This window comes from Semicossyphus pulcher, unplaced genomic scaffold (genome assembly GCF_022749685.1).
Source record: "Semicossyphus pulcher isolate SPU_LCO1_2020_fin unplaced genomic scaffold, fSemPul1.0.p SCAF_10, whole genome shotgun sequence".
In the NCBI taxonomy this organism is placed as follows: Eukaryota; Metazoa; Chordata; class Actinopteri; order Labriformes; family Labridae; genus Semicossyphus; species Semicossyphus pulcher.
The window spans coordinates 10,846,814-10,870,795 of record NW_027211604.1 but is presented as its reverse complement, the minus strand read 5'-3'; the positions used below and the strand labels follow the sequence as shown (position 1 = coordinate 10,870,795).

The window sequence follows — 23,982 nt, the reverse complement described above, 5'->3', positions numbered from 1 at the left end:
TTTGTTGCTGCTTCTTCTTCTTCTCCTTCTTCTTCTTCTTCTTCTTCTCTTGCATCCAACTGATGCTGCGCGAGGCTGCTGGGCGACGATGCATCGGCGGGGTTTGACTGTGTGAATTCGCATCATCTCGTGTGTTTACCCTCGCCTAGGCAATGTAAAATCGAGTATTTCAGCCTGTTGTTGCGACGAACCAAAAGGGGAAAATGCCTTCTTATTTCGACGCTGGGTGCGAGGATGCCTGTAGCTGTGATTGTGTCATTGCTGCGGCACACTCCGGAGCTCCTCGGCTCCAGGCAGACACCACCAACCTCCTCAGCTGAAGAGAAGACAGCGAGATATCAAGTGCTTTACCACCACACGTAAGCCATACGAGCCTGTGCATGTATGTGGAAGAGGCCAGCAATCTCCAGGGAGGAACCATCTATTGTTGCACTACTGAGGTTTCCCAAGACCTGCCACATCCCCAAAACCCGTCTGAGGACTGCTGTGAGCATTACAAGCTTCCTGATGGTTTTTGGAGGGCAGCCCTGATGCATCTTGTGAGTGTGAAAACTCTACCAGCCCTTTGCCAGGTTTGCATCACCAGACAGGAGCCGGAGCAGACGGTAGCTCTGTGTGTGTCATGTTAGAGGCTGGACTCCTGCCTGCTCCCTCCAACCATCAGCCAAAATCTCTGACCTGCCCTGTCTGAAACCTGTGTATGAGCAGCACTGCCTCGCCACAGCAGCTCCAACAGTTTGCAGACATCACTGCCCTTGTGTGACTCCCTGAACAACAAAGTTCCCCACCCTCCTACAAAATAAGAGACACAGGAAACCAGGGTCAGGATGCAGGTGTCCTTCGCCTGCACCGAGCACAACCTCAAGAGTCGCAGTGAGGACCGGCTCTGTGGCCTTCGCACCGCTCCACCTCCTGGGGGGAGCAGTGGAGGAGTAGGGGGAGGAGGTGGAGGAGGAGGTGGTAGTGGAGGAGGCGGAGGCGGAGGAGGAAGTGAAAGAGGAGGAGGAAGTGGACAAGGGAGTAATGGCAATTACGTCTCCCAAGGATCGGTCAAGACGAGGGATGGGTCCGGGTCTCGGCAGGCCCCGCAGGGTCACGCCCACATGAAGGAGGCCATCGGGCGGCACACCAGCATGAAGTACAGGTGAGGATGCAGAGCAGGAGCTGGAGCTTCATGGGGTGGAGGGATGTTATTCATTTCAGATGATTACAACAGCCTTCTGACCTCCAGATTACCTCACAGGTGCTGGATTATCATACATGCATGAGGGGTAAATCCTGCGCCTGAGATTAGGCCAGAGGGGGTGCGATAGGCCCATCATGCAGCCCCACCTGCTAGGTGTTGATTCTACTTCTGTTCATCTCTGAGGTGAATTTAAGGTTAGGATGAATTGTCACCATTCTGTAGCATATTGCGCAGCAGGGGCGTATCTACCCGCTGGCTTGGGGTGGCATGGCCCCCCCCCAGATCTTTTTTGCCACCACAGGTGCCACCCCTTATTTCTAAACTATAATTAGAAGTGATGTACCAGGATCAGTATCAGCATCCACCTCCAATACAGCCTAAAATATGGCATCAGGAACTAAATGCACCAATCCAGTACCCAAACAAATTAGCCCCCCAAGAATAAACTGTGCAGTGCTAGCAGAGAGTATAATATTAATCAAAGCTGTATCAGAGGGGTTCTCGGTATCGGCTCATATTTAACTCTATGTATCGGAAAGGAAAAAAAATTGTGTCAGTGATTGGCTACCTTCCCTTTTAGAGGCGGGACCAATGACTCTCTGCTCTCATTGCACGCCTGCGTATTTAACAGCAGAACAGCTTCTTGTGTTGGTCTGAAGCAGATGTTCATAGATATGTAAACTTCAATGACTGAAGTGATTGTTTTAGTTACATCTCCTCTTGCCGTTCCTGCTCTACTCTGCTAATCTTAAACAGATCGGCTGCAGGAGCCGTATTTGTCAACAGAGCTGTCAATCATCTTTTTTACAGCATCAAATAACTAATTAAAATTGTCAGAAAAATTAACACTTGGACGTTAATCAGCATGATAAGAACTAACTATAATGACAGAAACCATGTTTGAGAAACATTTACTTTATTGTGTATTTTGATTTTATAGTTTGACTCATGTCCCATCTGTTAACATGGAGGAGGCGGGCTTTATGACCTATACTGCAGCCAGTCAGCAGGGGGCGATAAAGATGTTTTCACTTTTAGGGAGCTGTCATGTCGTCCATCTTTTTATACAGACTATGGGCGGGACATATGCTCAAACTTATTGGGCTGTTTTGCAGCAGGTAGCTCTTGTTGCCTTTTGATGCAGCACATTTTCTTTTGTCAGAGTGAAAGATTTACATATTGCCACTATGTTGTGTGTCATCTGCATGACACATTAATGTTAGAAGCTGCATAAATCAGTGCCCAGGATCGGCCCCCCAGTCAAACAGCGTGGACCCACCCCTGTCAAACCGGCTGCCTGCATGTCCATCAAAGATGTAAAGCAGCTCAGTGAGTGCTCACACGGCAGAGATTTTACTGACATTATAAAACACATGACATTTACTCTTAAAAAACGCTGCTGTAAAAATGCTTATATAATCCATACCAAACAGCCATCATGTTATCAAAGCACAACAGACTGTGTGCATATAGGAGCCCTCGCCATAGGCTTATGTGTTTTATGCAGATTTCAGCCTGGCCTCTTGCTCTCCACCACAGATTAATAAAAAGCCTGCCTCCAATAACAGCTTACCTAAAATCACCCCAGGACTCCCAGCTTTTCTTTGCGGCTTTAAAGGCATTTAATGTTCATAATATAGCGGTGCAGTGGAGTGTCTAATGCACAGAAAAACATTGTTGCACACACCCGGTCTGAGTCATAATGTCGGGAATAAAAAACCAGAGCGGATAAAGAGCAAGAGAAGAAAGTCGTTCGTGTTTTATTGTGGAGATTTCAGCTCACCTTGATGGATTTGAGCTTCAGCTTGATGCAGCCTGCGCTCACAGAGGGCTTCTCGGAGCAGTGGAACAATAATGCAGTTATATAAATGTGTGCATGCGAGAGCACACGACACCATCCAGAATCTATAGGGCCATAACCTCATACCCCCTCTTTCCTTCATTAAGACTGTAAAATTCAATAACTAGGAGGGGAGTTTTAATGACCTGTTTTCCTGGTAATCAGGTTGATTGAATTGCAGCCATTCTCCCCAGTCAATTTAGTTTTCATTTAATGGGATGTTTAAAAAGGGAATGGGGCACAAGATGAAACCTAGATACTTCTGCGGCTTCTTTTCCTTCCTTTAGAATCACATGCATACTTGTGATTGGGGGGATTACTCTGGTTGCTGTCTGTGGAAAAGTGTCGCTCACAGGAAGTGTAGCGGCACAATACGTCTATACAGCATATGGCCAGCTCCAGTTGCCAGGAGCAACACCCCAGGCATTGCCTTTCGTTTTTGTCTGTCTTATTTCCTAATCAGCGCGCACTGCTGTCGCTTATCAGTCCCTTCTGCAATGGAAGGCCGCTCAAACCGCCACCAAACAGCACCGCTATCACCGGCGCCGGGCCGGCCTCGGAGTCTGCTGGTGGCTGCTCTGAGGTCGCACATTCTCCATTTTACACTGTTGTCACATTCAGCCCGTCAGGAAACAGAAACAGGACATAAAACACGTCCGCACGCCGTATGAATGAGTCTCTGTGCAGAGAGCTGAATGAAAGTCATAGAGCAGAAGTTTGAGTGTATCTCATCCGAATTCCACTTTTTCCACAGAGACGTATAATTACCACCGTTCCCTCTGTTTGACTGCATGTTTTCTAATCCCTCCTGCTATCTCATTAACCTAAGGATTCATCAATCACCAGCAGGTCATAGATGAATACACCTGCTGCCTGTTATCACTCCCATCAGCCCCTGCTGTCACCCCCCGCCTCAACTCTCTCTGCTTGACTCTCTGTCTCGCTTTATCTCCCGTCTTTGTTCTGAGTTTCTGACTAAATGTGTCTGAAATACTACAGTGAACTCTGTTGCAGTGCACTGCAGCGTTCTCTGTTGTTAAACTTCAAACGCATGTGTGTGTGTGTGTGTGTACAGTGTGTTAGATAAGAGATAAGGTGATGAAAAGGTGACCAATGTAACCTCTGTAAACAACAGAGAAACAGCTTTTGTCACGAACTGTGTTTACTGCTATTTATGTCTCTAGAGATAACGTTATAAAATAAAAAGGAACAAAATGTTATAAACTTTAACATATTAAGTTTAACCTCCATACAGTGGGATCGGTTTATATAAGTGTGTGAATGCAATAAATCTGAAACTGTTGTCTCTACGGTCTGTAACCTGGCTCTGTCTTTTTACCAACAGCCCTCTGGGTGAGCGGTCAGGTGTATTTACATTGAGATTTATCTGCCGCTGTTTGACATTGCTCATGGACTTTTATAATCTAGTGGCCCCGGGGCTCATTGTGTCATTGTGGGCAGCTGGACTCAACTAATTAATGCATGAGTGAGAGACAGAGCAAAAGATCATTGTTCACTCCAGGACGGTGAGGAAAGAGAGTCAAACATTTACCGCTTTCCCACCAAAATGAGTGCGTTGACGCAGGTTCTTCAGACCCGGGAAGACCCGCTAATAAATGCTGATTGCCTCTTTTCCCATTGCCAGTGGAGTATTCCTCTCGGTCTCTTTACGGTGGTTAGGTCTTTATTGAATCTATTACTCATTCAGTATGTGTATCAAACTCGGTACCGACAAATTTGGAACAATGTTTGAACAATTTTTTTTCTCCTGTATTTACGTGACAGTGGAACTTCAATGCGCGTCATAGCATCGTGCCGGAAAGGGGGCGAAGATTAACGTGTCGACCCGGGTTTTGTGTTCCCATCATTGCCGATTGGAGCCGAGGCGATAATTAACCGGGTCTACTGCAGAGTCATTTGACCCAGGTCTGAATGCCGATTAACCTTTCCCACTAAGCACAAATGCCGGATGTTAGCAGGTTTTTTGACCAGTGGGAAAGGGGCTATTGTTAAAGAACACTTTTTAACTACATTTAAAACATTGTTCAAGAAAAATTCTGTTGTAGGTTTAATGTTGGCACAAATGACAGGAAGGGGTCCCGGGATGACGATACATAATTGTCATTCTGCTGTTTCTATATTGAACATTTTGGTCAGTGAAGTTAATTTAGCTCATAAACTTTCAAAGTTATACTTCAACATTTTGGAAACTGCTTATTGGCTTTGTTACAGAGAGTTAGATGAGAAAATCGATACCACTCTCATGTCTGTATGCAAAGTATGAAGCTACAACAAGCTGCCATCTAGCCTAGCTAAGCGCTAAGATCTGAAACGGAGGACAGGCTCAGCTGTGACAAAAAAGGCTCCATGAAACGACTGCCTGGCAAAGAAATTGTTGAGCACTTAAACTAATAAAACGACAATCTTTTGCTATTACACTTGAGTTTAAGGATTAAACACAGAGGGACAGCATGTTTGTAAGTGAGCCTTCTAATAGTAACTGGATAGAGCCTGGCTAGCTGCCTCCCTAAGCTAACTGGCTACAGGCGGGAGCTTCATACTTAATGGACAGACATGAGAGTGGTATTGATCTTCTGATCTAACTTTAATGTCCATCATCCTCTAACAGTTCAATGGCCTGAAGTACAGCGGGTCTTCTCTAGTAGAGGAAAAGCAAAATCTCCAGTCCTGTAACTGAGCTAAGCTAACAGACAGAAGTTAAACTGCTACCTACCGTCTTTTCAGCTTTATTGATTCAATGTCCAATTCCTAGCTTGTCATGTCATGGTCTTCATCTGCACATTTAGCTTCCTCGTTTTCTGTGATATGGTAGAAAGATCTGGAAAAAGTTTGTTGGTCGGCTTTGAGTAGAGATTATTTTGCCCAACTACAATTTTCAAGCTAATATGTAAACTCTTTCACTCGTAGGACTCTTATGCTAATGTGACTTTTGATGATGTAGCTAGTTGAAACAGCTAGCCTAGCATTGTCAAACCATTAACAAGTCTGGGGTCACTTTATTTTTGACTTTCAAAGGGTGTTATCGACAAGCGCACACCTTTTGATAATACAACCAATCAGAACAGGGAAAAAAACCCTGTGACGTAGCTAGCAGTAGGCTGCTAGGCTAGTTACTACAGTTTATACAGTATTGCCATACAGTATGAAATTATTTGATTTCCCAGCGAACACTTTTGTAGGTTACGTGAACTACTCTCCACTTAATTGAATAATAACTGGGTCAAATTGTTACACGTCAGCGGCAGCCATCTTGGTTGTTTTTCAAAATGCTACAAGAGCGTTTAAATTCCCTCCGTATTACTGTTGTGATTGCCCTGACCTGCTTCAAGCCGGATGAAAATCTGTATGAACTGGAGGGGGACCAGAGGCGTCTGCCAAATCAAATCAAACCTGAGTTGCTGATTCATCTGGTTCCCGGGCGATGACACAAATACAAACACAGTCACATTTTTACAACAGAGACGAGTAAAAATAGACACAAATAACAAACAGAAATGTCCAGTGAGAGCTGAAATAATAAAAATTCAGCTTAAATAATAACAGGTAATAATGAGACTCAAATTCAGCTGTTATATCTCTATGTGCAGTGTCCATCAGTGTGTTAAAGGCTGAACTCTCCGCAGCTGATGGAGTAATGATCGAGTCATTTGTACCCATGAATGTGTCAAGTTGAACAGATATATTGGGGTCATTTATTGCTTTGAGACAGTGATCAGGGCCCAGTCTTATTACTCTCATATTCCCGTCTTTGCAGTTACCCTTTTATAGACGCTGAGGTCACAATGACTTCACAGCCTCCGTTTATTAAAGGATCCTGTAATTTGCTCTTATTGTTGCCTCTTGTGTAAAACTGTAAAACACAGTGGAAAAATGAGCAATCAGACTATTCCCACATTCACAAAACCCTATGGACACCATGTGTATTTAATTTGTAACAGTGATAAAAAAAAGGGACTTCACAGAGTGGAGTCATCATGAATAATAATTATGTGATAATTAACTAATTTGACCTCTTATTGTCATCGTGATTAATAACCACTGGAAACAAATGGTTTGTGTAGCCGGGACGAGGAGAAACAACCTTGACTTTCAGCTCTTCTCTCTCTGTTTTTTTCAGTTTCCAGTCGACTGAACGAATCAGTGACATCACTTTGAGGGCCTGCAACAAGTTTAAGGCAGAGTCACACTGCATTTTAGCTGCTTGATTTCAGTCTGGCTGGAAGCAATAATATATTCAAACTGTTTTTGGCTGCTAAACTGCAAAAACCCTGCTGTTTATTTCAACTGTTAATCATTGATAAGTACAATAATTTAAGTGTTATTTGTGCAGCTGCATGTTGGAGACCTATACCTGTACATGAAGCAGACAACTTTATCTTTCCTAAATGTAGCTTGACTGCTGCGTCAGCATATTTAATCATGCTGACATTGGTCAATATTTGTGTGTGGATGGAATCGGTGGCCGCAGTAATCAGCAGTTTGTTCTGAGCTGCGAGCGTCATAATCAGGGCCAGACAATCCACGTTACGACCTCTGAACGGGCCGTCTAGTCAAAGTCAAAGTCCGATGTTGTCTTCAGGCAGGCACAAAGTCATCACTGCGTGGCCTTATGTAAGAGAGGAGACACAGGCTAGTGAGAGAGAGTCTCTACGTGGTCCTGGAAAAGTCTCAAAAAGTTTTTAATGTACGATCTAATGTTAAGATCTTATTATTTAAAGTTTGTCTTTTGTTGTTGGAAAAACACTTTAAAGGACCAGTTTGCAGATTTTCAACTTCAGTCCTTTCATGCTATTATGGTAGCAAAAAAAATGCAATTTGGCTCTGTGCCTTTGGAGGACGCTATCCGCTTCTCAAATGAGCCCTGGAGCTTGCTAAACTACACTTCCTCAATCTAGGATGCCCGCCTCCGATGTCATGTCTCGTTCAGAATTGCCAGGTTTGAAATGTAGACTGCAGACCTGAAGATTTTTTTTAGACAATCTGTCGGTATATTCTCGTCGTATTTCAGATTATGTACCGCTCTGAGCCTTTGCCTGCAGCGAAACGGCAGTATTTCACTCCAGCGTGTCTCGCCGTTCCTTTCAGATGGAGGGACCCAATGCACACTGGGTGTTGTAGGTATGTAGAATGGGCGAAAAAGTTTCTCCACAGCTATGGCGCCAATTTCAAATATTATTGCTTCTATCGATTACAGAGAACACCAGCTTTGACTGACAGTGGATTTTTCCACGGGTGAATTTCTCCTTTAAATTTTAGCTTCAAAAAGTACAAGCTGTCTTGAACGTCTGTTAAAGTAGATGACTGCATTTAATCATTTTAAATTTAGTCTGTAGTTAAAAGGCAGAAAACTGATTTATCATTCCAATTATCGGCTTCATACCGGCTTCGATCTGCAGGCAACTATGAAGTGACCTTTTGAAACATTGAATTTCATTAATAATCTCCTTTTGCAAACGTTTTTTTGACATTTTTTGTACTGTTTCACCTTCAAGTCACGGTGCCAGTTCCTCTTAAAGACACAATAATCAAAGTGCTTTATATGTCGCTTCATGCTCAGACCAGAAACACACACACACACACAAAGTTCATAACATTGATATAAACTGGTGTAATCTCTCTGCTCTTTAGTGCCACTTCCTCACATGCAATTCCAGTTAATGGGAGAGTCACGAGCGCTAATAAAGTGTTAGCAGTCGATACGCAACATTAGATCAGAGCAGCGGCGTTTGTGTGTCTGTGTGAGAGAGAGAGACAGTCTTTGTCTGTGCTTTTTTTTCTCTCTCCATTTGCTCCGCTCTCAGCATGTGTATTTTATAATTAGGACGGACCTACTTTCCTAACCGATTTAATGTAACGTTATTAAGAAACATCACATCACAGGAAAAGTCTGTTGTTTAGCCTAATTCATTAATAATAGCTGAAGCCAGAATCAGAGCGCTGTCAGAGTTACGCTGGTTTCCTGTCCCTCAGAGTAATAAGAGGGTTTTAACACTTATAGTTGCATCTAGCATCACAGAGTGTTTTCTTTCATTTGTCCAGGTTGTGTGGTGTTTGATTATCTTCACCGGGACTACTTTTTTACTCAAGAAATAGTCCCTTTTTATGCTGTGAACAGGTCAAGGATAATCCAGAGTAACAAGGATAGTAATTATAGAAAAGAGATGTTAGCATAGACGTTATTTGTCACTGCTTTGAGCCACAAAAAAGTTGTGCTGAGGACGAGGCAGCAACATTTAAATGGGTGAGAAAATGTAATTTGAGTGAAATGACCCTTTAAAACCCTGAAACAGTGGATACAGCAGTGTTAAAGGAGAACAGACAGTCCCCAATCTTCCCACAGTTTGTGCTCAGAAAATAACTGTATAAGCACACACACACACACACACACACACACACACACATATGCACTGACGCGGGTGTTATTAATATTGAGGTGTGCTTCCCTCTGGAGAACAGCCTGCTCAGCATGTGTGTGGCATTTTATGACAACTGCAGAAAAAAACCTCCATCATTTGCACCGAACCATCTGCACAGAGCGTCTTCCTCCTGTCTCAGGTGAACACTAACTGTAAATGTCAGCACAGGTTAAAATGCTGACTACACCGTGACAGAGCACCTGTGTTGCCCCCCTCTCTCTCCTCCATTAATAAAGCGGGGGAACAGCCGGGTCGCTGTAATCACCCTGTTTGGAGTTTGTGATTTATGGCGAGAGAAAAAAAAAACAGAGAAGGAAACACAGGCAGTAGTTATGAAATCGCTACAGAGAAGCATCTGTGTTTCAGTGTGTTGCTGTGCCTCGCTCATGAGTGCATTCATGCATGAGCGCATGTAGATCTGTGCCTGTGTCGGGGTGAAATTCACATCAAGCGTGAATATTCACGTGATAACATCGAGCGGCCTCGCTGAGGCTTGCACAGCATATAGATTAGTCTGTTTTCTTATAACATCCACTATATCCACTGAAGAAAATATAGGCCTAGCGTCTGTGCACATGCATGTTTGTGTTAGTGTGAGTGTGTGTGGGAGATGCCGTCGTGAAGGAGATAGTGAGAGGAAAGAGAGAGCATGTGTCTCTCCAGACTCACTGATAGTAATTTAGCAGACTGCAGCACTGCAGAGAGCGAGTTGAGAGCAGGGAGGGGGCGGCCAGTTGTCACATACACAAACAATACAATCCTCCATTCCCCAGACACACACATACACACACTCACACACAAATAACTGTAGTTTATGTTGCACATGAATCAATACATTCAGCCACTAATGCACACTGCTCCCTCATTAGCTCCTGTAATGACGTGCAGATACACAGTGTTAACCAAACATGTCTGCTCCCGCTCTTCTGCTCCATCTTTAAAAAGCATATTGAATTTAAACACATGAAATGGAAAGAGTGTGAGTGTGTGTGTGTGTTGTGGATGCTGCTTGACATTCTCCTCATGCTGACTCATGTTGAGATGTCACGCATTACCTCTCTGTTTTTAGTGCGATTTGAAAAGGAAAAGTGTGGTACGAAGGTGTCCTCATGAGGTGGCGAACACAGCTGGATTCAGGCTTTATTAACGCCATTAATTCACATTTAATATAAACCAGTGAAAGATAGCCTTAGGGTATATTATAGGCTTTTGGTACAGAATGATAAAGAGGTAAAACCGACTGTAAAATTTAATTAATTCCACGGAAACCTCTCCTGAACAACTGCAGATATGAATACTGTATGCTTAAGATAATATGGCTTTAAAATTATAATAAGGGTAGAGTATAGGACTGCAATCTGAGGCATGAATAAGTCAGTTATATTTCCCTTCAGCATGCAGGTACAGACGTTTTCTTGCAGGTGCTGCTATTTTTTATGAATTTCAAGCCTGTCTCTTTGTAGTGAACCTGAAGCTGTTTCAACCAGCAGGGACTATTTTCTGTTGTTGTTCGAACCTCATCAAACGTTGTTAGACAAAAATGTTAGTTTTAACACTAACTGAAGGCATAATTTGATGGCTGTCACATACAAATGCCAGTTAAAGACAACAAAAGGTTTAGAATAATGTCTCTGAGGTGTGTTTTCTCCCATGTGCCTCATTCCCATTTACTCCCAGTGTTCAAAGACTGAGCAGGCAGAGCTGTGATTGGTCGACAAACTGCGAACGGGAGAGCCAGATAACCATACAAGGAATCATACACATCAAACCCCACTCTGTGTAGCATTCCTGACCCTCCACCTGTGTGCTATTTTGACAGGGATAAAAGAAATGACACAAACAATATGCGTTTCACACCCACATGCAGCGTTCACATGAACACTGACGCCCCCTCCTACACACACACACAGAAAAAAACGCTCACACAGTGGGACACAAACGCTTACATATGCAAGATTCTAAAAATAGCTCGGGTCAGGCATTAAAAATAGACCGGGGAAAATAAAAGCAGGACTCGGTGGACTGAGTCTAAATGCTCTGACAGTCTGTCTTTCTGCATTTGGCTATTTGTGGCGGACGCAGGCAGACAGGCAGGCAGAGAGGGGAGAGGCGAGGAGATGAAAAGACGGCGAGAAGCGAGCAGCACTGCAGCTCCTCTGCTCCTCTCCAGCTGGCTCCCCGGCTAATTAGAATGAGGGGGAGCGAGCATGAAGCCCACATCATTCTCAGCTGTACATGCTCCCGTGGTCAGAAATGCCGCTCTCTGCCTCTCCCCGCTCGTCCGTCAAAATTCAGCTGCGTGGATAATCAGATGTGGCATGTTGGGTAATGGACTTCTCTTTAGCTTATGGAACATTTGGGGCCTTCTACCACGCAGACCAAAGAGGCTTTGGCGTGGACTGCATCTGAGCCGAGCGGTGTTCCCTCCAGCTGTTTCACTGACCCACTGTAACACACTGAACTGTGAACAAAGGAGGAGAAAAGGTTGATTGTTCAGAAATAATTAGCACGGGCGGTAATTTAACCACAGGCGAGAAAGAGTTTCACTCAGCAGCAGGAAGTGTTCACGTCGAGGAACATAGAGGAATCAAGTTCATTAACATTTAGTGTTTTTATCTTGTGTTATACTTCAGTTTATACATCCTACTTTATAGTAATTTAATATATTTGTTTTGTCTTCATATATCCCTAGGCTGTGTAAGATTGAATCTGTCTGCACTACCACAATGTTTACTTAAAAATACAATTATATCAAAGTATTTTCAGCAAATGTTCTTTTATCAAAAACAGACTTGCTACTATGGAGTATATTACATTAACATTTGATAGTTGCAGCTGGTCAAGGTGCAGCCCAATTTAAGTATTTTATATGGTACTTTTATCAATAATAATGTATCTTATTTTGAAAGATAATGGTATAATTTATCTTTAAAAAGGGGTTATTATGCTGTTTCATATTTTAAGACGTATATAATGTTACAATTTTGGATGTCCAGACTAAACGTCGGTGAAGTTTCAAATCTATAGGTAAAAGTATGTTGGAGTAATCCCCAGCTAAAAAAGTCTCAGTCCGCAGGCTGCTGTGAACGCCGGGTTTCAGACAGACCTCTTCAGACGCTTCACTTTGTGATGCCTCGAAAATGTTTTCACTCCACCACTCTGCTCGATGGTTGCTCGTCAAGTTGGTTCTGAATGTGTTAGAGGAAGTGTTTTTTTGGCTGTGAATGGCGGACATTTGTGTTTACTTTCCAAAAGAACAAAGCAGCAGACATTCATTTCAAATCAAAACAGTGAAGTATACTCTTCGCCGAGAACTCTGTACCACAGCCACAGGGTAGGAGGCGTGCCTCAAACACTGAGTTCTGCCCCTCAGCAGGCTTCAGAGAGCTGGCCAATCAGAAGAAAACAGGCTTGTAGGGGGCGGGGTTTCTTAAAGAGACAGAGCTGTCTGAGTCGTTTCAGGCAGAGGCTGTATGAGGGCCTGCACAGAGCACCAGTGTGAGAAAAATTAGCACATTTTTTAAACCATAAATGATGCTAAGCTACTCCACAGGTATCACAGAGTGAAATATGAAGCTTGAAATTAGCATCATACCCCCCCTTTAAAATCTAGTATCTAGGGACCAGAGCTTTTAGGTGACTCATGTAGTGAATTAAAAATAACAATATTTGCTTCTTACATGTAGTAAAAGTATTAAATTGCATTAAAATAGCAAAAAGAAAAGTACCACAGTACTTTGAATGCAGCACTTCAGTAAAAGAACTAAGTAGAAAAGGTAACCATGTTGTCTCATCACGTGGGATTAATTTCATCAACACATCAACATACAGTAAGATGGGATCTCACCTACAGTTGGATAGTATCTGCAAATGTATCTTAAATACTCACACATCATATCGTCTTTTTCTGTTGTTTATTCTGAGCTTCTGTCTCTCTTTCATTCCTCACAGGAACCTGGGGAAGTCGGGCCTCCGTGTTTCCTGCCTCGGGTTAGGTGAGTTGGTTTGAAGGCAGGAAAATATTCATCTCTGTTTGAACCCTTCAAAATAAAACAAACCTCTGTGTCTCTGCTCTCGTTCAGGCACCTGGGTGACATTTGGATCACAGATCTCCGATGAGGTGAGGGTTCTGTTTTCTCTCTGTTTGTACGATTCCTCAGCATGCTCACTCGTGTTACTTTTGTAAAAACATGCTGCACTGTGAGCACATATCTCACTGCTCTCAATTATAGACATTTCAAAATCTCTCAGAGCTTACATGTAGAAACTATGTTAGCTAGGTGAGATATTATATCTGCTGCATTATCCTCCCTGCATAGTGCCCTTCACGGTTGACCTCTCGGTAATTGGAATTTATCCATCGCCTGCCTCTCTCAGTCTCCATCTCTGTCTTCCCACAGATGGCAGAGAACCTGATGGCCATCGCGTACGAGAATGGAGTGAACCTGTTTGACACGGCAGAGGTGTACGCCTCTGGAAGGTCAGATCCAAACTTTTGTTTTACTTCTTGTAGAATAAGTTTATATCCACACTTCAATCAGAAAAGTAAAGTATGTAAAGTCTATACATTTCCTGTATGATTAACATCAACCGATAACGATGAATGTTGGGTTTCTCCACAGAGCGGAAATTACTCTAGGAAACATAATCAAGAAGAAAGGATGGAGGTAATATTGTAACTCTATTAATGATTCCTGATCATACCGCGCTTTTCTTAAATGCACTGCATTTGCCCATGTTTTTGTTACAGTTGGAACAGGAGCAACATTAACATTCCTCAAGGGAAATTCATACTTTTTAGACAAACGAGGAGCTTTAGCCTCAGAAAGACTATAAAAGGATAAAAATGATACCATGTGAAAATAAACTCCCAGATCACAAAGCATGAGGGGAATCCTTGAGATATTTTAATCTGCTGAAAAATATGGAGATAATTTATGGGTTTCAAAAACTAATCCAAACATCTATTTAATACACTAAAGATTGCAGGCACAGAGAAAGGAACTGTCACTGTCATACTTAGGTACTGTGTGAGTAATAGGAGTAGAAATTATAAGACGTCCCCTTATGCTCCTAACCTCCTTGTGTCCTTGCCAGGCGTTCAAGTTTTGTCATCACAACAAAGATATACTGGGGCGGCCAGTAAGTATAACTCTCAAAGGTTTTATTCATTCATCTTGTTGTCACATAAAACATCAATAATGTGTATTTTCATCCCTCCACAGAGCAGAGACAGAGAGAGGACTCTCCAGAAAGCACATCATTGAAGGTAGAGTATTATCTTATTTTTTAAAGGTAAAGTATGGGACTCCTTCGTGAAGCTTCATTACTAGATAAGAAGGTTCAGGGTTAGGTCCGGAGCGTGAAACTTGAGTTTAACAGATCAGTACATGTAAGCCTACAGCTCGAATATCAGAGAGTATCAGAAAGTAAAACATAATCAGTAAGCGTCCGTATCAGCGTCTCTACACTTCAAATATCACAACATAGGTACCACCGTGGTGTCAGTTTGGCATGTGCAGGGCTCCACGGTCCATTTCAGAATAAAGCTTTGTATCAAACATTTCACATTTTATGACTAAAACCTATTTAGAAAATGATCATGGTTAGGGTTACTAACTCAGCGTGTTTAGTGTACCAAGATATTGTATTTTAAATAACTTATTTACATTACGTGACTTAATTCAATTCTAAAAAGAAGTCAACATTGATTATTTGTGTCACACAGGGAATTGAAACCCTGGTTGTGGATAAAAGTCCCATGGTTGTTTGACCTTTGACCTTAGCACTCCTTACACTACGACAACTGCCTTCAAGGCAGAGGACAGCATACAGCTATCACATACAGGTGTACCTACAGGGTCATATTGAGACGCTTTGGGCCACTGACCAAGCTGCCATGTTTGATGAGTTTGGAGATCGCGCTGAAATATGTCAGTTCAGAGTTTTATATTATTACCAGATAAAATCCACTTATTTCCTGATCATATGTTTAGAGGTCAAAGTTCAAATGTCTGTCTTACTTGAGTCAGTATATGGTGCTCATGCTTCCCAGAGTGCATTGGGAGTGTGGAGTTGTGGCGAATAGTTTGATGATGAAAGACTCTAACTCTAACTAAAAGTTAAAGCCAAGTCGCATGTCACAGTCAATACATCTACATGCCTTAAAGTCATATAAATTACTGTTTCATAACGGCAAAGAGAAACCACGTCTCTTCCTTCACTGTAGTTAATGATTGTACGCACGTGTCAGTAGGAGAGGAGATACATGATAATATCGAAGGTGAAGACTGGAGTGAAGTCAGATAAGGTAAAATGTTTGGGTGGAGTTTCATCAGATGCAGCTAAATGAAGTCTGTCTGCGTCAAAGAAAGACAGAAGCACAAGGGGTCAGACGAGGGAACGGAGAGATAAAGCTTCAAACACAGACATCTCACGATGATTGTTCTTCCAGCCACTTATAGTAATCTGTTCCCTCACAAGAATAATCCTGTTGGCCTTGTATACTCTCATCTTCTGTGTTTGTTTTGTAAGAAGTATGGCCTTGAGATGCCCATGTACCCAGGAGTTAAAAGTGCTGTTTGACCGTCAGTGTCAGGCTTATGATTTTGGGCGAACATTGCCTAATGAGTTAGCTTTATGTCCAGGGACAGAGCTCCTATTTGGACCTTATATTAACATTTTCAAAGTTTGGGAAGTTAGCTCACGGGAGACAATAACCCAAAACTCAATTTTTCCCCAACAAAAACTAAGCAAAATCTACATTATGGAGCACAGATGCTGTTTCTCCTCATGTAGTAAAAGTACAGCAATAAATGGGGCGACGCCTGCGAGCTAGTTCAGGCAGACAACTCGAGGTGCACTGATTTAATAATTGATATACGTCACTTCCACATCACCTGACAAACACTTCCTCCCAACTGGCGGTCTATTTAAGCTGCAAGATTTTCTTGTCTCTCCCTCTGCTCTGTCATTGCCATCACTGCCTGCACCAGTACTGTGCTCCTACTTTCAGTCCCACCACCACCCCAGCATCCACCTGTAGGCTCCGAATAGGGGGTTTTAGATATTATCTCATCACTCCTCAATTTCTGCATGTAAAATAAATCAGCGAGGAGTGATGAGATCGGAGCCTAGACGCCAAACAAGCTATGTTCTGCTGCAATAAACATTTCAAACTAAAACAACGTGAGTTGTCTGACTGAACTTGTTTTTAGTGAGTCAGTTCTATGTTCCCAGTGTCTCATGTTCAGTAGAATTTTTAGAGATTACTAAGAGCTATCTTCAAGGTTCAAAATGCAGAACAGTAAAGGAGATGTACACTTTAAATGCAGGTTGAATGGTAAAAATCTGTAGCCAAGGATGAGATATCAATGACTAAAGTTCTAAAACGTTCTTGCCCACACATTTATTGGCATAGGTTTCAAGGAGCATAACAGCCAAAGTAAACATTCATTGAACATTTGAGATAGGGAAAAAAAGCTAATGTGCATATTTGAAGGATAATAGTGTGGTGAAAATAGTATCCTGGGACTACTAGAGTATTTTAAGCTATGCTAGCTGTTTGGCTGTTTGGTTATATATCAGGAATTAGATGTATCACAATGATGCTTTGTACAGGCAGGCATGACTCTCGATGATGTTTGAGACTTTGTTGATCCCTTACTCTACATCTAGCGGCATCATCAGGTCAACAACTTGTCCAAAACTCTTCTTTTTGACTGAATACCTGATAACTGCTAGCTTCAACTGTACTCGCATGGTAACACACTAAGTTATATGGTAAACATTGTAGCTGTTAATCATCAGCATGTGAGCATTGTCATTGTTAGCTTGCTAGCATGCTGACGTTAGCATTCAGCACAGTGCATCGGCACAGTCCCAAAGAGCTGCTAGCATAGCTCTTGTTTCTTGTATGTTACAACGTATCAAGTATGAACAAAATGATGTGTTGGTGATTCATCATTGACCTTCTTTTATGACAGGTTTAAGAGGATCTTTATCAAGACTGCAGCTAGAATACGTGGACATCGTTTTTGCTAACAGAAATGATGTCAACAGTCCGATGGAAGGTCAGTAAAAATATCTATTCGATATCTTTATGCAAATATCATGTTTTAGTCATGGCAGTAAGCTATAGCTCTTTGGATTTGTGCATATACTAAATGTGTTTTATGTGTGCATAAAAAATTCTGATAAAACAAGTTAAATCTGATGTTATTTACTGTGACTTGCAGAGATTGTACGAGCCATGACGTTTGTAATAAACCAGGGTATGGCTATGTACTGGGGAACCTCACGCTGGAGCGCCATGGAAATCATGGTAAATGTCCATGTTACATTCACAAGTCCCACTCTTATATATAATGCTGTCATAAATGCTGATCCATAACACATTTTGTTTCTGTCTGTGTGGCACCAGGAGGCTTACTCAGTGGCACGCCAGTTCAACCTGATCCCACCTGTGTGTGAGCAGGCAGAGTATCACTATTTCCAGAGGGACAAAGTGGAGGTGCAGCTTCCTGAGCTCTACCACAAGATCGGTCAGACATCCTCAGTCTCACGGCTCTAATTAACTTAACACATTTTTAATTGAAGATTAATTTCATTTTATTGAAACGTGTGCCCTTCTTTCACTCCACCAGGTGTCGGAGCGATGACCTGGTCTCCTCTCGCCTGTGGATTAATCACAGGGAAGTACAGTGATGGCGTACCAGAGTGCTCCAGAGCCGCAATGAAGGTCAGTTTGATTTAAGCAGCCTTCCTGTGGGATTTCTCTCCCTGAAAATCAGCCTCAGTGTAATTCTCTCTCCGCTCAGCGGGGTATTGCAGTGTGATTCAGTGCTGTATCAATGCTTTTCTCCTTTTTCCTCCTGCTGAAGGGATACCAGTGGCTGAAAGAGCGAGTTAACAGCGAGGAGGGCCGCAGGCAGCTCGCAAAAATCAAGGAGCTCCATCTACTGGCCGACAGACTGGGCTGCACTGCTGCACAGTTAGCCATAGGTACAACCCAAGCTTATAACACAATACACACACACACCTGCTCTTTGTTTGTTTTATTGTTATGTGACTGGAGGTCCAGGTGGAAGATATTTTTCAAATTTTAGATTATTTTGTTGGATCTTTAAAGTCACAAAACTATTGAAAAGAAAGGAAAAACAAGGCGCTCGTCTGGGAAAAAATGTAAACACCCTTTATTAAATCAGCTATATAATAATAGTGAAAATGCTAAAATGTATCTGAAAATTGATCGATCTGAACTGATCTCGGGTCAGCATTGTAGCTCAAATATTTCATGAGGATACATGTAAATTTGGGCTTGATATTAAAAGAGTGGCATGTGATATTTTTCTGCAAAAGAAAACAGCAAAAGTTATTATTTGGGCACTATCCTTTGGTTACTTGATATATTTTAGTTTTAAGTGAGCATGAATTTACCTGCTTTTCTTTCCTTTGTTGCAGCCTGGTGTCTGCGCAGTGAGGGAGTCAGCTCAGTACTTCTGGGTGTTTCTAATACGGACCAGCTACTGGAGAACCTGGGTGCCCTCCGGGTACATTATTAACCTTTTTCTGCAAACATACTGTTAGCTAAAGATGTTAGAACAAAGACATATGCTACTTTCGGTGCTATACAAAGTGTCAAAACTGACTAAAAATAATAGATCACATAATAAACTGATCACCCTTCCTCCTTGCAGATTTTATCTCAAATGACCCCTCAAACCATCACTGAGATTGACGCCCTGCTGGGAAATAAACCACACTCCAAGAAAGAGTTGCGCGCTTGAAGATGCAAATCTGAGTGACAGATGATGTTTCAAGAAGACGAGGAAGACAAAGACATTGGGAAACATCGCTTTTTGCTCTGCTGTATACTCAACAACTTGCATGTCCTCAGCAACATTATGCTTCCAGTATGTGCGCAGATCCATTTTGCGCAGTACATTGTATCATGTATGAAAAAAAGAAGATCTCTCAATTGTGTGAAAAAAAAAACAGGTCATATATTGCTCACTGCCGATTGTTCACAGACTTTATTATTCCTACAGAGGTGGTTGGAGCAACAGGTCTCTGACTTCCACAGAGAGGCTGAAAGATATTTAACTGTTTTAAAGCAGATTTGACTTTAATTAATCAAAAAAAAAAAACACCTCTGTGCTAAAACTTTACAGCGTGAACGGTGCTTTCATTGGACATGTGAGTCTCCTCCCCCCGCAGCTGCCTGTTATTCTGTATGATGTTTAGTACCCAGCAGCCAGAGAGCCAAAGGTTAGTACTCATGTGTCTAGCCGAACATTTCCCATAGTGTGCATGTGACTGGTCTGCCACGCTCACTGCTTTACAGGGTTGGGAACAATGGATTACTTGTGAAGTTGTTAAAGTGATCTGACTTAATCTGGCCCTGAAAAAAAAAAAGAACAGATCACATGCTTTTAAAAAACACGCACACATATTTTTACAAGTCCTGAAATAAGGATTGTTTTTACTACACATTACTTGATCTACATTCATATTAATGGATCGTATTGCAAAAGTAACAAAGATACAATTGGCTTTCAAATTAAAGTGCATTATGCGGCAATGTAAAATTGGCAATCGGGACTTAGTAGTGGGTAAGATTTTGAAAGTAACTTTCCCAACCCTGCTGCTTTCTCAGCAGTCTTTTCGCCTCCTCTGTTTGTAAACTGTGCGCATGTCCCTTTAAGAGAGAATAGCCCTACCAGGGTGTAAATGTGGCATGGCTTTTATGGCTTATGTAGATTTGCAGTGCCCTTGTAAGCCATTTTTTTACTCTGGCATCTTGATCCAGGATCTGTGCTGGTGGGCACTGTTGCTTTAAAGACTCTCTGCAGTCTGAAGACACGGCTGTGTGTCCGTCTGACGTACTATAATCTTTGTATTGTCCTAAACTGTATCAAAAGATGTTCGTTGAATGATCTTCAACGATGCCATTCTCGTGATGAGCATCATTGTTCCTAAATCAGAGCCTTGAGGCAGTCGGACTATGCGGAGAAGTCACTGAGCATCTGACACAAAGATTTGGACACACTGTGGTGAACTAGTAGTTTTAAATGATAGGACATAAATGATTTAGTCTGAGTTTATCTAATGTGATATTACTCTTGCCACAGGTCACTTGGGGTAAGATTTAGCAAATGTAACTTTTTTTTGTGGAAGCCTAAAAATATAGCTTCTCTGCTCATTTCTCTGGGAGTTTCCTCTCTCTGTGTATCATTTGTTCCTGTGATTCTTGCACACATGCACAACTCATTTTACACTGTGCATTTTCATGTCTTTTCCCTTTAGTTTTGTATTGATTTTAATACTTTGTAATGTTTAGGGGGGATTTGTTCCGTTTGTGATTTCCCATGAAAATAGCACTAATCTCCAGAGAGGGGTGTATTTTGATACATGAAGTCGTTTTAGTGGGTACAAGGTTACATGGTACTGTACATATGCTTATATTTGTCTGGCAGTGATGAGGGTTAAAATTTAAACTATGGAAGAACTCCTGAAGGAGCAGCTGAGACGTTGCTCCTCTTTGTGACTCTGTGATGATGTACAGTTCGACCGAGTGTAGCTTCCAGTGTACATAGAAACTTCAATCAAACCTTGAAAATGTAACTTTGCCTGCATAACTTATATTTTACTGTCTTGCAACAAAGAGAAACCAAAAGAGAGAAAGAGACTCCTCAAACTGAATGTATCATGTCTGTTGCTCAAATCTACAGTATCTAACCCAGAGGGACTAAGCACAAAATCTGTTTAACAGTATCTTTTTTTTATGTTTAAACCTGTTACATAAAGAGCTGTTGTGCTAACATTTACATTGGGATTCAGACAAAAGGATGTCCACATGATCTTTATGCGCACACACACCAGTCTGAGATAGATAAGCGTCTGTATTTACAATTCATACGTAACCTGAATTTACAGGCTAATCATAGAAGCAATGTTAGCTAAAGTTAACTAACATGTCGTGTAAGCTAACCTGCCACATTAGCTAAACTTCCACGTTAGCTAAACTTCTGTTAGCTAAACTTCTATGTTAGCTAAACCGCCACGTTAGCTAAACTTCTATGTTAGCTAAACTTCTGTTTGCTAAACTTCTGTGTTAGCTAAACTTCCACATTAGCTTACCTCCCACGTATTTCCCCTGTTAATACTTTGAATAAACCATCTATTTGTGTTTATCTACAGGAATATTAATTTATAAGCCTCATATAAACAGTAAGGGCTAATTACCCACAATGCCCCGTGTTCTGATATTATAATCTCCATTGTAGCTAACTGTGTGCTCCCATGATGGTTTTCAGCTTCTTATGTACATTTCACTCAACAATATGCTGGTCACACTCACTTCATGACTTATTAACTAACAGATTTACAGAACTATAATCCCTTAAATCCACTACTAAGAGTTTTCATTCAACATTTCGGTGCAAATATAAAACAAAACAAGCAGCAGGAGCTCCTTAAACTACAGCCTTTTTTATTGTGGTTGAACAGTCCCTGAAAAACCTGCCAATAAGTAATTAAACCAGAAGATAACACCCACACCATAATGCATACTTTAAAAGCTTATCAAACGCTGAATCTACCTTGAACTCTGAACACATTTGATTGCTCCAATTCTGCACACACTGAGGCTGGTAATGTGCCTTTGTGTCACTGCTGCAGTTACAGACTTGCCTCCTGGTGTTTTAGATTAAAAAGGCTTTCTTAAAATATAGACAATGGCAGCAACAGTTACTGAGCATGGACATAATGCTATGATTTTGTCTGTGGTGTCTGTACTTAGATGATTGAAATATGTCTTTCCTTCTTGGTTTAGCCATCAAAAGCTTGACTATCAACCAGGCTCTTCAGTCTATTCCAGCAGAGCTTCCTCTGAAATGTCAGACTGTGAACTGTTTGTGCTCATGCATATTTAGATTCACTTCCTTGTCCTGAGAGTTTCTAATTCTGGCGAAAATTTGTTTACAGAAATTTTTGCTGTCTTGCATTTTGCTAATGGTGGCATTTGTGACAAACGGCTTTGTTTTGAAGGCACACTCATTATATGTGGAACAAAGGCCCAAACCTGCTAAATATTTGGTTGCTTAAGGGAATTAACATTTAATTAATGGCATTTTTGAATTATAAATCAACAATACATAGAATATATAATTGCCTATCAAGATACAAAGCTTACCAAGATACCTAATTTGCACATAAGCATGTTAAAGTAGGGTGTAATTTTAAGTTTGGTACCTACTGACTTCATTTACTAAATCAGAAAGTGATTGTTTCGCTTATGTGTAGTTGACAAAATGGCTGCTTTACAATGAGCACATAACAATCAAGGCAGATAAAAGAGACAATCTTCAGATGCCAACTATTCTTTTAAATTTAAAAAGGAAGGGATACCGAGTCTCTTATCATTTCGCTGCCTAAAAATGTCCAAAACCAACTCGGACCACACTCAGTGTTCTCTCGTCATCCTCACAAATGTCTGGCAGCTCTCCGCCTGTGGGCCCGAGGGTGATTCAAATGGATGGTACAAGAAGAGTCGTGTGTCCAGCTCTGAGTGTGTGCTGCTATAAGAGCAGAGCCTGCTGGGAAAGCACACATGCTTACCACAAACAGAAAACATCTGTGACGCCCACACTGAAAGCAGCTCCGCACTGTTACTGGACTCACGAATGTCATCAGAGTGATAGCTGAAACATATGTGTGTGTTTCAGCAAGCAACCCTGTAATAAAAATTATCATATGTGCTAGAAAACGTTGGATGTGTCACCGCCAACACGGCCTTGAAAAAACAGGTTTCACCACATGATTCATCCTTCCTGTGAAGAAACTGGTTAAACAAGGTGATGTTAAACAGAAACAAGGAAGAATCTGGTCAGCAGATGAGGACATTGTAGACTCACGAGCCTCTGCATCTCGTAAACCACCCTGAAGCCCAGTTGTTGCTTATGAACCAGTTCAGTGATTATTATATTAGTGACCAGGCACTGACGTCCCAAGTAGCCTGTAGCTGCTGCTGTGAACCCAAGGGCACAGATGTCAACTGAAATTCCCTTACAACTGTAATTATTCAACAGAGCAGAAATGCATGTTAGCATGAGATGAGTCATTTGTGGTCTGAAGTGAGACATTTGAATACAATATAATCATCATTATAAGAAGCTACAATTCCTCTTATTTGGGGTGCTGAGAAGAAGCACGATTCACGATTCACACGGTGTTTCACTTCTTTATTTCAGACAGCAGCACCCTATAACAAGTAATTGCACCTGCGTTAGCTAGCAGCAAATTTGCATCTGTTGACCCTGGGCAGGTAAACAAAAACAACCAGCACCATACATCTATGTAAGATAATAACATGCCTTATCGTACTGCAGTGGCCAGCTGAAAATGGTTTTAGATCCAAAAGGGGGGCAGACAAACACATGACTGGTTAAGGTTTGTAAAATGACATACCCCTCATTGTTTAAGCATTTACTAAGGTGCATCATTATTGTAGTGCTCAG

The 23,982-nt window shown here is 41.8% G+C and overlaps 1 protein-coding gene across 1 annotated transcript; it reads left to right on the top strand.

Annotated features, from left to right (window-relative positions):
- Positions 1-21,166, top strand: LOC138594486 (voltage-gated potassium channel subunit beta-2-like). Its single transcript, XM_069665592.1, has 14 exons — positions 1-1,144; positions 13,415-13,458; positions 13,546-13,583; positions 13,864-13,943; positions 14,086-14,130; positions 14,561-14,605; positions 14,689-14,732; positions 17,449-17,535; positions 17,701-17,786; positions 17,886-18,006; positions 18,109-18,203; positions 18,346-18,466; positions 18,926-19,014; positions 19,162-21,166. Exons 1-14 carry the CDS (start codon positions 828-830, stop codon positions 19,249-19,251), a joined length of 1,302 nt encoding a protein of 433 aa, XP_069521693.1. The 5' UTR covers positions 1-827; the 3' UTR covers positions 19,252-21,166.
- Positions 21,167-23,982: the final 2,816 nt, after the last annotated feature.

Excerpts from the sequence above, each read along its gene's own strand:
- LOC138594486 (XM_069665592.1), top strand. The coding sequence starts at position 828 with ATGCAGGTGTCCTTCGCCTGCACCGAGCACAACCTCAAGAGTCGCAGT. Across the intron at positions 14,606-14,688 it reads AAGATATACTGGGGCGGCCA|AGCAGAGACAGAGAGAGGAC; the intron begins GTAAGTATAACT and ends ATCCCTCCACAG. Across the intron at positions 18,007-18,108 it reads TGAGCTCTACCACAAGATCG|GTGTCGGAGCGATGACCTGG; the intron begins GTCAGACATCCT and ends TCACTCCACCAG.